Source organism: Malurus melanocephalus, unplaced genomic scaffold (assembly GCF_030028575.1).
Source record: "Malurus melanocephalus ecotype Western Australia unplaced genomic scaffold, MMel_1.1 scaffold_86, whole genome shotgun sequence".
NCBI lineage: Eukaryota > Metazoa > Chordata > Aves > Passeriformes > Maluridae > Malurus > Malurus melanocephalus.
Window position 1 is genome coordinate 2216714 of NW_026623318.1, and position 11598 is coordinate 2228311.

The following is an 11598-nucleotide window of genomic DNA, read 5'->3' on the forward strand; positions in this document are numbered from 1 at the left end:
TGTGACTGAAGAGAATCTAGTATTAGGTTTTTCACCATTTTCAAGTTATTTCTCTTCTATTTTCATTGTCTTCACGTATTTTCAGCTTGGTCTTCTTTTTTCTAACTTTTCCAAATTTCTTACTTTTCCAGGATGCTTTTATATACTTTCTTACTCCTATRTTTACATATCCTAAAATGCTTTTATCAGTTTTAGAGTATTTCTTGAGAGGTACATTTTATCTTAATTCTTACTGCRCTATCCTCACACAGATGCAAAGGATGTTGCATCGGATGTTGCAAAGGATCTGAGTTGCCCTCTCAGGTCCTTTTAAGTGAACTTATTTGATTTCAYGTCAACGTTTTCTAAATTAAAACACAACTGTGGATGATTTTTGGCCTTTTAACATCTCAGCGGGAATAAAGTACATGATTGTCACTGTCCCAGAGTGGCTTTTCAGAAGCAGGCTTTTGAATGAGGGCATGGAAAAGGCCAAGGGCAGTGTGGCATTCCCCAGTCTTTTTTTTTGTGGAGAAAACAACCACGGAAGAGGCAGCCAGAGATGAAGAATGAAGACAAGAGCTGCTACCAGCTCAGGCCACAACCAAGTGGAACTGCCAGAAATGATGAAATGGGAGGTTTCTCAACCAAAAACCAACACAAATTGTTTGATGATCTTTTTTAACATAAGGACTGTGTGTTGTTTGAGCACGTGTGGTTTGTCCATCACTCAAATCTGACGTGCTTCTCTCATGAAGAAGTTATGCAAAGTTTACAGACAGCAGCTTTTGGTCCCCTAGAGTGACAAAACAGAGGTCAGAGGTCTCCTGAAGGAGGCAATGGAAAGACCAGATTATCTCTCTAAGGAGAGCGAAGTGTTGCAAGCAAATCCAAACAGGCAACAGACTAAACCCTTCTGTGAATTGCTACTGAGTAAGAACAGCACACACAGAAAAGCAATGAGAACAACCATTGTTCTAAGCAAAAGAAAGACTAAAATTGTAAAAGATTTTTAAAAAGACACTTGTGAGAGCAGATGAGGGAAAAAAAAAATACCTTAGTGGGACTATATGACCTGGGACATGTTATGTGAATGAGACAAGGTGAAACAAAGGGTAATGTAACAGAGACATTTTGGTGACCCCAGGGAAATGTTTGGAGAGAAGTCTCCAGTACTGACATTTAGGGACAATGTGTATCCACAGCATGGCTGCAGGACTACCATCCCAGTGGGACACTTAGGGAACACAGGAACAGCTGAGGTACAGCRTRACAACCAGAGGAAGGGGAACGCTTRCCTCCTCAGGATCTTGGGGAGGTTCCACTGATTTTGGAATAGAACAGTCCTAGTGAATAAAAAGTTATTCAGATTCATTCACAAAGAACAGAACTCAGGACTGGAGCAGTAACAAACATGAACAGCATCTCTCTTGCTGCTCCAAAAAGGAGTCAAGATTAGATTTCTAGAGCTGTATCTCTAAACTGGGTGGTGGTGTAAAGAGATCAACTTGCCAAGATTCAACTTCTGATTCAAACTGAAACACAGGAAGCTACAGGAATTATTACGATTCACTCCCTTAGTTGACTTTCACATCCTTGGAGATGTTCCCTACAGTTAAACAATCTGAAAGAAACATTTTGGTGCAGAATCCTGCAGAAAATTCAACTAATGAAAGRACCAATGTTCTCCACTCACTCCTAGACCTCCTCAATTTGTCTCTTGTGCTCTGCCATGTAGTCATCACCCCATACACTTTCTAGACAGTGTCTTCAGTGTGCCTGCCCTGCTCTGTTTTTCGGCATTTTGGCCTTTGGAAGGAGAACTGCTTCACATCTCTAACAGGACTGGGTGCTGTTGATTTTTTTAATCTGGATCCAACTCAATCCCAGGGTCATTCTCCCTGAGYTCCTGCAGTGGACGTGCCCCTCCTACAGTGCTGCCCAAAACAGACCCCATGGAACCAGAGCTGCTGYGGAGCTTTGTTGGAAGGAAGTTGAAAGCTATTCTTTTGTGTAATTTTGAACTAGAATTCACATACTTTTTACCAAAACAGAGCAAACCTAATCCCCAAACTGCTTTACTTACATTCAGAAGTAACATGTCATAACCAAACTTGGTCAAGAGCTTTTAATTTGTTTCACAGAGTTTATGGCCAGAGGAATTTATTCAACTCCCCAGTCAGAACTGCTGTATTTGACAATCCAGTACATCTCTGCCACTACCCTGATGCTGAGCACAGTAATAAGCATTAGATTAACCCATTTGATCACTGGAGACCAAATTACTCAGATGCAGAACAAAAGAGAGATCAAAGGGCCACTAATGCCCTTAACCAGCCCCTTCAGGGATGGGGAAGTGACAAGGTGAGAATACATCCGTTGATTTAGGCAGATGATTCAGATCTCAACATGCACAGGAAGAGGATACACACCCAAAATTTCAGATAATTTGAACGGAGTGGCTGCAGGGGGGGAAGAGAGTCTTCCACAGAAATCTGGCAGCACAGGAGTAAGCCATACAATCTGAGCACATCCCAAAACAATCTYCTCTCTACCACCTTTGAACACTGACCTACATGTTTGAGTGCCTTGTTTTGAGGTAAGGCCAATCCTTGATGCTCCTAAAAACAAGATGAAAAGGTCCCAAGACAACTCTTGGCCAACTCCCGCCTGAGCTGTGCTGGCAGCAGGCCCAAAGCTCCGAAGCATGAGATGTGATTACAATTCCTTAATGCAGCCTGAAAATGTTGTGGGCAAATGAAAGGCTCTGCAGCGCTTCCTGTTCTTCACAGCCAGGGAAATAAGGGGGAAAATAAATAGGTATTAAAGCAGAGTAATAAATCACACAACTCAGAGACAGAAGAGACAGAAGAGACCACCATGACCATCCACACCACTTCTGCCTACTTCACCCCTGTCCTGCTGCAGCCAAGCTTGGGACCTTAAATGGAGGGAAGGCCAAAAGGGTAATAAAATATGAATGCGTATTACTCAAGTGTGATATATTCCCTTGTACTGAGATTCATTTTACATTTCTCCTCTGTTTATAACTCAAAATTTCATTTATTTGACCCTTGGCAATCCCTGCAACACAGACTGTCACGATACTGAAGATGAGGGACCTGAAGGTCAAACTACACTGCATATTCCCTGCTGTCCATACTTGTTACTTTTCTYAGTTTAGGTTAAAACTTGCTTGTTTTCAGACTATGACTTTTGGGGAAAGTCCACAAAAAGCTTTTAGGCAAATTAGTGAACATTTTAGGCTTTTAGGCATGTTTYCAGCATGTTTCACTGCATGGAAAACCACTGAGATATATTAAATAAAAATGCATGTCAATTTTTGTCCAAAATCCAGCCCAATACAATCGAGCTCTCTTTGATCATACTGAGTTGCTGGTGTTTGTATCACTTTGACAATTCTGAAAGTTTCCATTTAAAAATAACCAATTCACATGCAGTTCAGAACAGCCTTCCTCAATCCATAGAAAATGCCCACCAAAGCTTTTGTTTAATGGTTCAGAACCATCACACCACAAATGCAGCCTGGCTGCTGCCTGCAAGCACAACAGGGGACTGTTTCCCCTCTCCTGTAATCTCACCCCTCTGCCAGCTTATCTTTGGGAAATGTCCACTTGTTCCCTGGATGTGTTCCAGGGCCTGGGCATGGCCAGACGTCCTCTACTGACTGTCACTCACTCCAGCCCTGTGGGTTCAGCCTCCTGACCATGGATTTCTGCTCTGCTCCAGCTGGGTTTGTGTCTCACATTTATGACCTGCCCCATGTCACTACCGGAGCCTCCAGATCTGTCACTAAGTTAGTGCAGAAAATCTTCAGGATGGATTTGCACCCACCTGTCATAAATAATTCAAYTGCAACAACAACCAGCACTAGATGGTGCACTGGGAAGCTGGGAGATTTAGGTTTAAAGTCCTTTAAACTACTTAAAYGGGGAGCAGTTTCCTGTAACATATTTTCTGGATAAGGAAAGGAGAAGACACACCATGGAAAGCTGCAGCTCAGCCTCTCTATATGCTCAAGAGAGGGTGGAGGTTCAGAAATAGCCTCTAAGCTCAACCATTCCAGCCGCCACCTCTAACTGAGGTTCCCACCCCGCATCTGTAACCCTCCAGTTACACTTAAATCCTGCACCAATACCGACCTAATCCCTACTGTGGCTTACACTGGGCACTGCCAACACTACACTCAAACTCTATGTCCAATTTCTAAGAGACCTGTGTGGGCCAAATGGTTTCTTTAACACTACMAATGTCCCTGTGCTGGGTGATTACAGCCTTTTTGAGTCACTGCTTTGTGTGTTCCCCAAAACAGCTTCTACTTTCATAACATCACAGAATCACAGGATGGTTTGGGTTGGGAGGGACCTTGAAGCTCATCTCRTTCCAGCCCCTGCCATGGGYAGGGACACCTTCCACTGTTCCAGGCTGCTCCAAGCCCCATCCAACCTGGCCTTGGACACTGAACGGATGGAGCAGACACAGCTTCTCTGGGCARCCTGTGCCACCCCACAGGATAGAATGTTAYCCTAAYATCTAATCTAAACCTACTGTCTTTTGGTTTGAATCCATTCCCCCTTCTCCTGTCACTCCAGGCCCTTGTAAATAGTCTCTCTCCATCTTCCYTGTCAGCTCCTTCAGGTACTCGAAGCTCACCATCAGGTAACCCTGGAGCTTCTCTTTACCAGGCTAAATTTAATTACAAATCTCTCAGCCTTTCCTGAGCAGTACCTGTGCCCCATATAAAAATGTGGGTGGTTTTTTCCCCTCTGTAGGAGCCATTTGTCTCATTGTTTCAGTGCAATTTCCCGTTCTAAAGTTTGTGCCAGAGTCACACTTCTTGGTACTGAGGCTCCCATTTTTACTGTGCTGCAGCCAGGCCAAGTGGCTCCATTATTACTGCTTCTGAGGCAGTTCTTGCRCATTACTTAACGCTAAGTCAAGTCTGTGTACTGAGTACGAGCTGTTCCAAGAGGCAGAAACTGCTTCTTTGAACTGCCTSGTATTGTGCTATCTGACCATTTTATTCACAGGTAATTTAAGTCCCCATTATCATTTGGTTCGACTTTCCCAATTCTTTGATCTCTGTCAACATTATGCACTCAACATCCTTTTGTTGATCCAGGAGCTGGGAGTATAGAAGACTCCGAAAGTATTTACTTTGGTATGGGCTGGGAGTGTAACCCTGTGTGAGCACTGAGGGAGGTGACTCCAATCCTGGCTGCGTGTGCCTTGCAACACCAGCAACACTCTCCACCGGCCAGGGTGATCCCACAAGGTTCACAGCAGCAATTCCAAGGGTTCTGAACACCACACTCCTCCTCTGACTGGATCTGTGATTGATTCTGTCCTTCTGAATTGTACACACCACCTAAGAAAAAGGTGATTCAGGCTCCTCCTCCAGTTCTCATTCAAGCCATCCTAAATAGATAAACTTGAATGTTTTTTAAATAACTACTTTTTCTGGGGCGAGAGAAGGAAGGAGGAAAATCCATGGTTTGGGGGTTCAGAGCCTTCAGGGAGTTTGTTCTGTCTTTTAAAGTTCAATTTTGTTTCTCTCAAGGTGTTTTCCTGCAGTCATAAGTTAAAACAAAACACTCTCTGGGTTAGTGAGAGCTGATTTTCYCCTACAATCCACTCATTATGAAATTGCTGAGTTTGTACGGACATAGAACAAAGTATTGTAAGACTTGCAGTGAAATAATGGATGTTGGGAAAACTAGTTCTACACACTGCMTGCTCAGTGAGACTGCCAATGTCCCACATATCCACTGGAATTCTCTGTGTGTCAGCATGTAAAGGGATTGGGGATTGCTGATCATTGTGCCCTCCCTTGTAGCAATGTGAGGTTATCCATCTCTTTTTAAATATCACWATTAGGGACTTCTCCCAAATTTTCAGCACTTTTTCCCAAATACTGGCCCTAGAACTAGAGACAGTACCAACCCCTGCCACTCTGCACAGACTAAAGGAATCATCTTTCCCCTGCGCAGAAGACTGTGCTTATACACACTCAAAGAGATATTAATGCTCAGTTTTAATAATGCATCCGTGAATCTTGATCATCCTTGAACTGCCCTAAACAAGACTGTAAGTGATGAACTGTTTCTCAAATAAACTTTTTTTTCTTCCACAATTAGATTCGCACGTGAATTCTGTCATAATTCAAATTAGAAAAATCTTAAATCTCATTTTCTCAACTCTCACCAGTGGCTCTCCCCTTTTCTTTCCAAGACATTCCTTATTTTCCTATCTACTTTCAAACCCACATCAACTCTGTCCAGTACTAAATGGAGACTGAGGAATGGACAAGAAAGAAACTGAGATTTATTCCTCAAAGGTCAGCCAACAGAGCAGCAGAAGTATCAAAAAAAGAGACTGAAAAGTCTCTAGAGCAATCCTGTGAAAGGGAATTCATCTGCAAACAGCCACAGGAACTGCAGTCCCAAGGGCATGTTGAATCCTGAGCWGCTCATGGATTGTCCATGGTCAGTAAGTTCCAAGCGTGTTCCTCCACCTGTCATAAAGGGCCAGGTTTTGACTCCCATGGGACTTCTAACAGCAGTTCAGCCTCCTGCAGTGGCCCAACAGAGATCATGGAATCCCAAAATGGTTTGGGTTGGAAAGGACCTTAAAACTCACCCACTTCAMCCCGTRCCATGGGCAGGGACAYCTYCCACTGTCCCAGGCTGCTSCAAGCCCYRATGTCCAGCCTGGCCTTGGACACTGCCAGSGATCCAGGGKCAGCCACAGCTGCTCTGGGCACCCTGTGCCAGGGCCTCCCCACCCTCACAGGGAACAATTCCTTCCCAATATAAACTTCCAAATCAAAACTTCCAATCTGGAAACTGCCAGTGAGTTTCCTGGGCTGCTTTCCGCGTCCAGCAAGAGTTAATGCTCAAAGCAAGCGCTCCCTGAACAAGCTCGAGCACTGCACAAGCCTGGAGATGATTTCTGCAAGAAGTTTGAGGTGTTGGTTTTTTGACCTATAAAGGCTTAAGTGGCTCTGCCTGCTTGAGAAATTCCTCTCCCTTTGCATCACACAGCAGCAGCTCTGGAGTGCCAGAGGAAACACTGCCGGGGTTACACTGGCAGGGGCAGGCAGCTCCCTGGCATCTTCCTGCTYACCTACTGGGCAACAATGGAAATCCAGAGATTTCCCATACAACCGGTCACAGGGGCAAAGGCTGTGAAGGGGAATTCTACTCTGAAGCTATTTTATTGCAGGTAAAGAGGATATTGCTAAAGTTAGTTTCTAAGATGTAACATGCCACAATCAAAGTCCATTTCTGTCAATGATCTTGGAAAATAGGGCAGGGAGAAATGAAACCAGGAAAATATTCTGCTAGAAGTGCCTTTGGTGAGGCTCCACCACTTACGTGCAAGATTTTCTGCATTAAATTAAAAATGTATTTCTAAAAACACATTGACCAGAGTACTATGAAGATAATTACAAGTTAAAGAGAACCTGACTTGACTACACAGCCAACTCAGCACCACTGATCCTTGAGCAATCCTATTCCACCTCTGAAGGAAGAGAGCCTTGCTTTGGAAACAGGACTGGGCCATCCATGCCTCTTGCAGCTTGTGTTCTACAGGATGGGCTGACTGCACCTTATAGGGTCTGACACAACCAAGAGCTACCCAAAAATACTGTAAAAACCCCACTTCTTGACTCATTTACTGTAAACGTGACCATTTTATGTCCCTAAGCCACATTTGAAGAAGCGGTTGTGCAGGTATGTGTGCTCAGCCGTACGTTTATTTAAGTAGGAGTTCCAGTGACATTGAAGTTAAGCACGTGACCTRAAGTTTTTGCAAGATTGGGATGTTGACAACCACGCGCAGAATGAGATGTCCCAATAACGCCTAAGTCTGGTGTATTTAATATCCCAGTATCTAAAAGCAAACCGAAAAGAATTCCTCCCCATGATTTCTTACTTATTTTGTACCTGAAGAGTTACTTCCCCATTTCCTGTTTTCTCTGTCCAGAGGTAGGAACCCACTGAATGATTGGGACCCAAACAATTYTAAACGTCATTTTTCACTCCAAGTTTCAGTATTTAGCAGCAGAATTAGAAACTACACCATGAGATCTGCAGGAGAGGTCACAGGTACACTTGGCTAAGCCTTCCCAGAGCACAGTGCCTGGCACCAGGCAAACATCCTGCTGCAGAAGGCACAGCCTGACCCCCTGTCCCAGCGCTGCCAGCTGAAACCAGGACTTCCTGCACTGGATTCAGCGGGATATGGAACAGGAGCGCTCACCTGAGCACACAGAGTGGCCGAGTCAAGGCCTRAAAACACACCCAGGACAGGTCACTGTCTGTGCCCGAACTCCACAGGCTGGATTAGTGTTTCCCCAGCCTCATCCATAAGGAGGATGATTTTTAAAGGATTAAATTGGACACTATTCACAACTTTTCATTCCAAACACAACACTGGTGCTGCTGTGATGGCACAAAATTCCCACTTGGTATTACTGCATTTGGTTAGAAAGCTCCACAGCCCCTCAGCAGAGGCTATCATCCTCYCATTTCCAAAAGGTCCCTCTCTATACTTTGTGCTCGGTTGCAACATCACTGTAGTTTTTGTAAGGAATAAATATTGACTTTCCTGGACATTGCCTCACGACAGAAACGGACCTTGAGTACATTTGTCTCAGATATTTTTTTTTGCTTGGTAATATAATTTTATAGCAGAGCTTTTGTTCTGAGGAGTTCAAAAGGCATGGAAAAGCAGGCTTTATACACACACAAACTGTCCATGGACACTTGCAGACAGGTGACCATGTTCTAAAAGCTGGCTCAGCCATACTTCTCTTCTTAGAAAACTACACAAAATGTATCACTTAAATTTAAATTTCCAAACTACAAATTTAATTAATATTTCAACATTTGGAAAGTCYAGACTGGAAAAAGCCAAGAGAAAATGAAGATTTAACATTAATGCAGGCTATTCTGTCACATTTTTTCTCAAGAATAGCACAAATGATTGTCAGGCGGATTACCCTCAGAACGGAGAGAGGGCACACCAGGTCTCAGGACACTGAGCTCCAAACCCAGTGTGTGCAGGAGATGGGTTTGTTCAGAGAATGGCTCAGCTCTGGCTGTGCAGCACCTGCACCTCCTGCCCAGATGTGGAGACACTCTCTCCTTAATAAAGGTCAGAGAGCAGCACTAATTAATCTATAAAAATACCTGATGGTGACAGCACTGGAGATCCTGCGTGGGTAACATTCACCCTTCAGGTACAGGCCCACACAAGCGGTGTGGGCACAGCCAGGACGGGTTTTGGAGCCAAAACACAACTCTAACTTCAGCAGAGGTTGTGGAAAACCTCATGGATTTCAAAGAAAAACGTACTAAACCTGTTTTCTGTCAGATATTTCACATCCCGACATGTGACTCGACACACTCAGCTTTATACCATCAATTAAGATATGAAATAACCTCCACGGAATCAGCCGACCACATCCACAGTTCAGCAGTAATAAGGTGCAGCCACAGCTCGGCCCCGAAGGAAGGATCGGCCCTTCGCACGATGCCGGCCCCTCGGCCCCCGTGAGCCGAACGCATGGGGACAGCRCACGGAGCACGGCACAAATCCACGCCGGGACCCAGAAGCCGAGGCACGGCCCGGGGAGCCGAGGAGGCCGTGAGGGAACAGCGGGGACGGGCCGGGAGCGGTGGCGAGGCACCGCTGCTCTTACCTGGAGCAGCTTCCCTTCGGCCGGAGTCACCTCGGCAACGTTGGCGAACTCCCCTTCCAGGATAATGGGCTCCACTTTGAGGGGGATGACCCTGATGATGGCTTTCTGCGCCGCCGCCCGCTCCGACTCCACGGCCGCCGCCAGCGCCAGCCCGGTCTGGCCCAGTCCTGCCTGCAGGGTCGCCATGAGCAGCCAAGGCCAGAGGACAGCCAGCTGCACCTGGGGGCCAGCACTCATGCTACCAGCAGCGGGCTCCGGCCGCTCATACCGCTCGGCAACGCGTCCTCACCGCGGCGGGCCCCGGCCGGCGGCAAAGCTCCCGGGGCTCCGAGCCGCGCTCCCGGACAGACCCCAGAGGCCGCACACAGGGGCTCGCTCACCGCCAGCGCGGCTCACCGGGCGACGCCGGCTCTCGCCATCACCGCTCCTCTCGTCCCGTGCCACGTGCTCAGAGGCCGCCGGGAGCTCAGAGGCATATTTTAAACAAACAAACTAGGGGGAAAAAAAAAATCCTAAATTGTGAGTCCCTCCTCCGGCAGATAAATCCAGAAGGATCAGCGAAACAGGATGCAAGCAAGAAGTCAGTTTGGGTGMACGGGGAGCATTAGGAACTCCTCGCTCGCACAGAGATGAGGTGCGGGGAGATCTCCCCGAGGATGTGGAGGCCTCCTGTCTCCTGGCCGAGAGTKAGGAAGATCCACAGGTTCAAAACATCCATCCCAAATATCCTCAAGAGACACCTCACCTTCTTGCCAGCATTTCCCACAGCACAAGCACAACCTTGAATGTTATCTGCACCGATTGGTATCCTTCCCAGAAATTAGGCAGGCGGTATTCCTTGAATTTATAGTGACAAGAAAGCTTGCTCCGGTACCGTTCCCTTCCAAATGGAGTTGATCCCTTCCATCTTCCTCATGCCAGAAGTGCTTCATTCAACTTTGGAGATCGGCTTTACCTTTCCCTTAGAAATCCATGCTCAGAGGCTGGCTCCGGGTAGAGTTCTCAAAGATAATTAACAAAACACACAGCTCCTCTTCATTGTTGCAAGTTCCCCGCAAATAAAAAGGCCCCCAAACACTTCCAAAGTTTAGACACGAAGCCCAACAGGTATCAGGCAGAAAGTTGCGGCGTATCTGGTTTCTCTCGCACTATTTCTGTTCGCGCCCGAGTTCCGGTATGACCACTTCCAAGCACACGTTAAGAAGATCCCGACTCAAGGCCCCACAAAATAAAATAGAAAGTTCCATGGTCTGCCCAAAGGTCACATGAAACGTATMGAGGAGTCTTCATTACTAGGAGAATTTAGACAGAAAGTGTTTTCGATTAAAACTGAAGTTACGGTGATCGCACGGCTCTGGAGAGAAAAAGGGATTTACAAGAGAAAAAAAGCTTTGCAAACCTGTTAGGCAGTGAGCCTGCTGGAGTCCGGAGGGGCCGGGCCGGGAGGGAATGCTGCTGTAAATCCCAGGCAAAAGTTATTTCCAGTAGCTTAACAAAACCATGTGGCTCTGATGATGTTTGGGTTCGGTCTTTAAAAAAAAAAAAAGTAAAAGCTGGTATTTCGAACAAAAAAGAAGTATTAAAAATTACAGGAAAACTCTTTCGCACACACGCAGCAGGCAGGTAGGTGCAAGCGGAGCTCCACAGCCCGAAAGAGGATCCAGGGAGATCAAAGGGAGAAAATTACAGCAGACAGAGAGCTCCCGGGGCAGGCATGGCTGAAAGTGAAGTGTCCGCATGTAATCGCCCGACCTGCGCCAGCACCCCGGCGCGCTCCGGGAAAGCTTCCAAAGCCCGGCGTCCCCGCAGCGGAGGCGGGCACCGGCCGTGCCGGCAGCGAGCGCGGACGGGAAGGAGAGCTGGGACATGGGCAGCGAGCCGGCGGCGGA

The 11598-nt window shown here is 46.4% G+C and overlaps 1 protein-coding gene across 3 annotated transcripts in view; it reads right to left on the minus strand.

Annotated features, from left to right (window-relative positions):
• RNF43 (ring finger protein 43) overlaps positions 1 to 11592 on the minus strand; it is a 59884-nt gene extending 48292 nt beyond the window's left edge. Inside the window, exons 1-3 of one of the 3 annotated variants that reach the window (XM_057367950.1) lie at positions 11462 to 11592; positions 11109 to 11238; positions 9710 to 11001 (exon numbers count right to left, since the gene is read on the minus strand). In XM_057367950.1, coding sequence (XP_057223933.1) covers positions 9710 to 9946 — 237 coding nt within the window. In that variant the 5' untranslated portion in view covers positions 9947 to 11001; positions 11109 to 11238; positions 11462 to 11592. Of the gene's footprint in view, positions 1 to 9709; positions 11239 to 11461 lie in introns of all 3 variants that reach the window. The other 2 variants (XM_057367948.1, XM_057367947.1) reach the window with 2 other exon arrangements.
• Between the last annotated feature and the right edge of the window lie 6 nt (positions 11593 to 11598).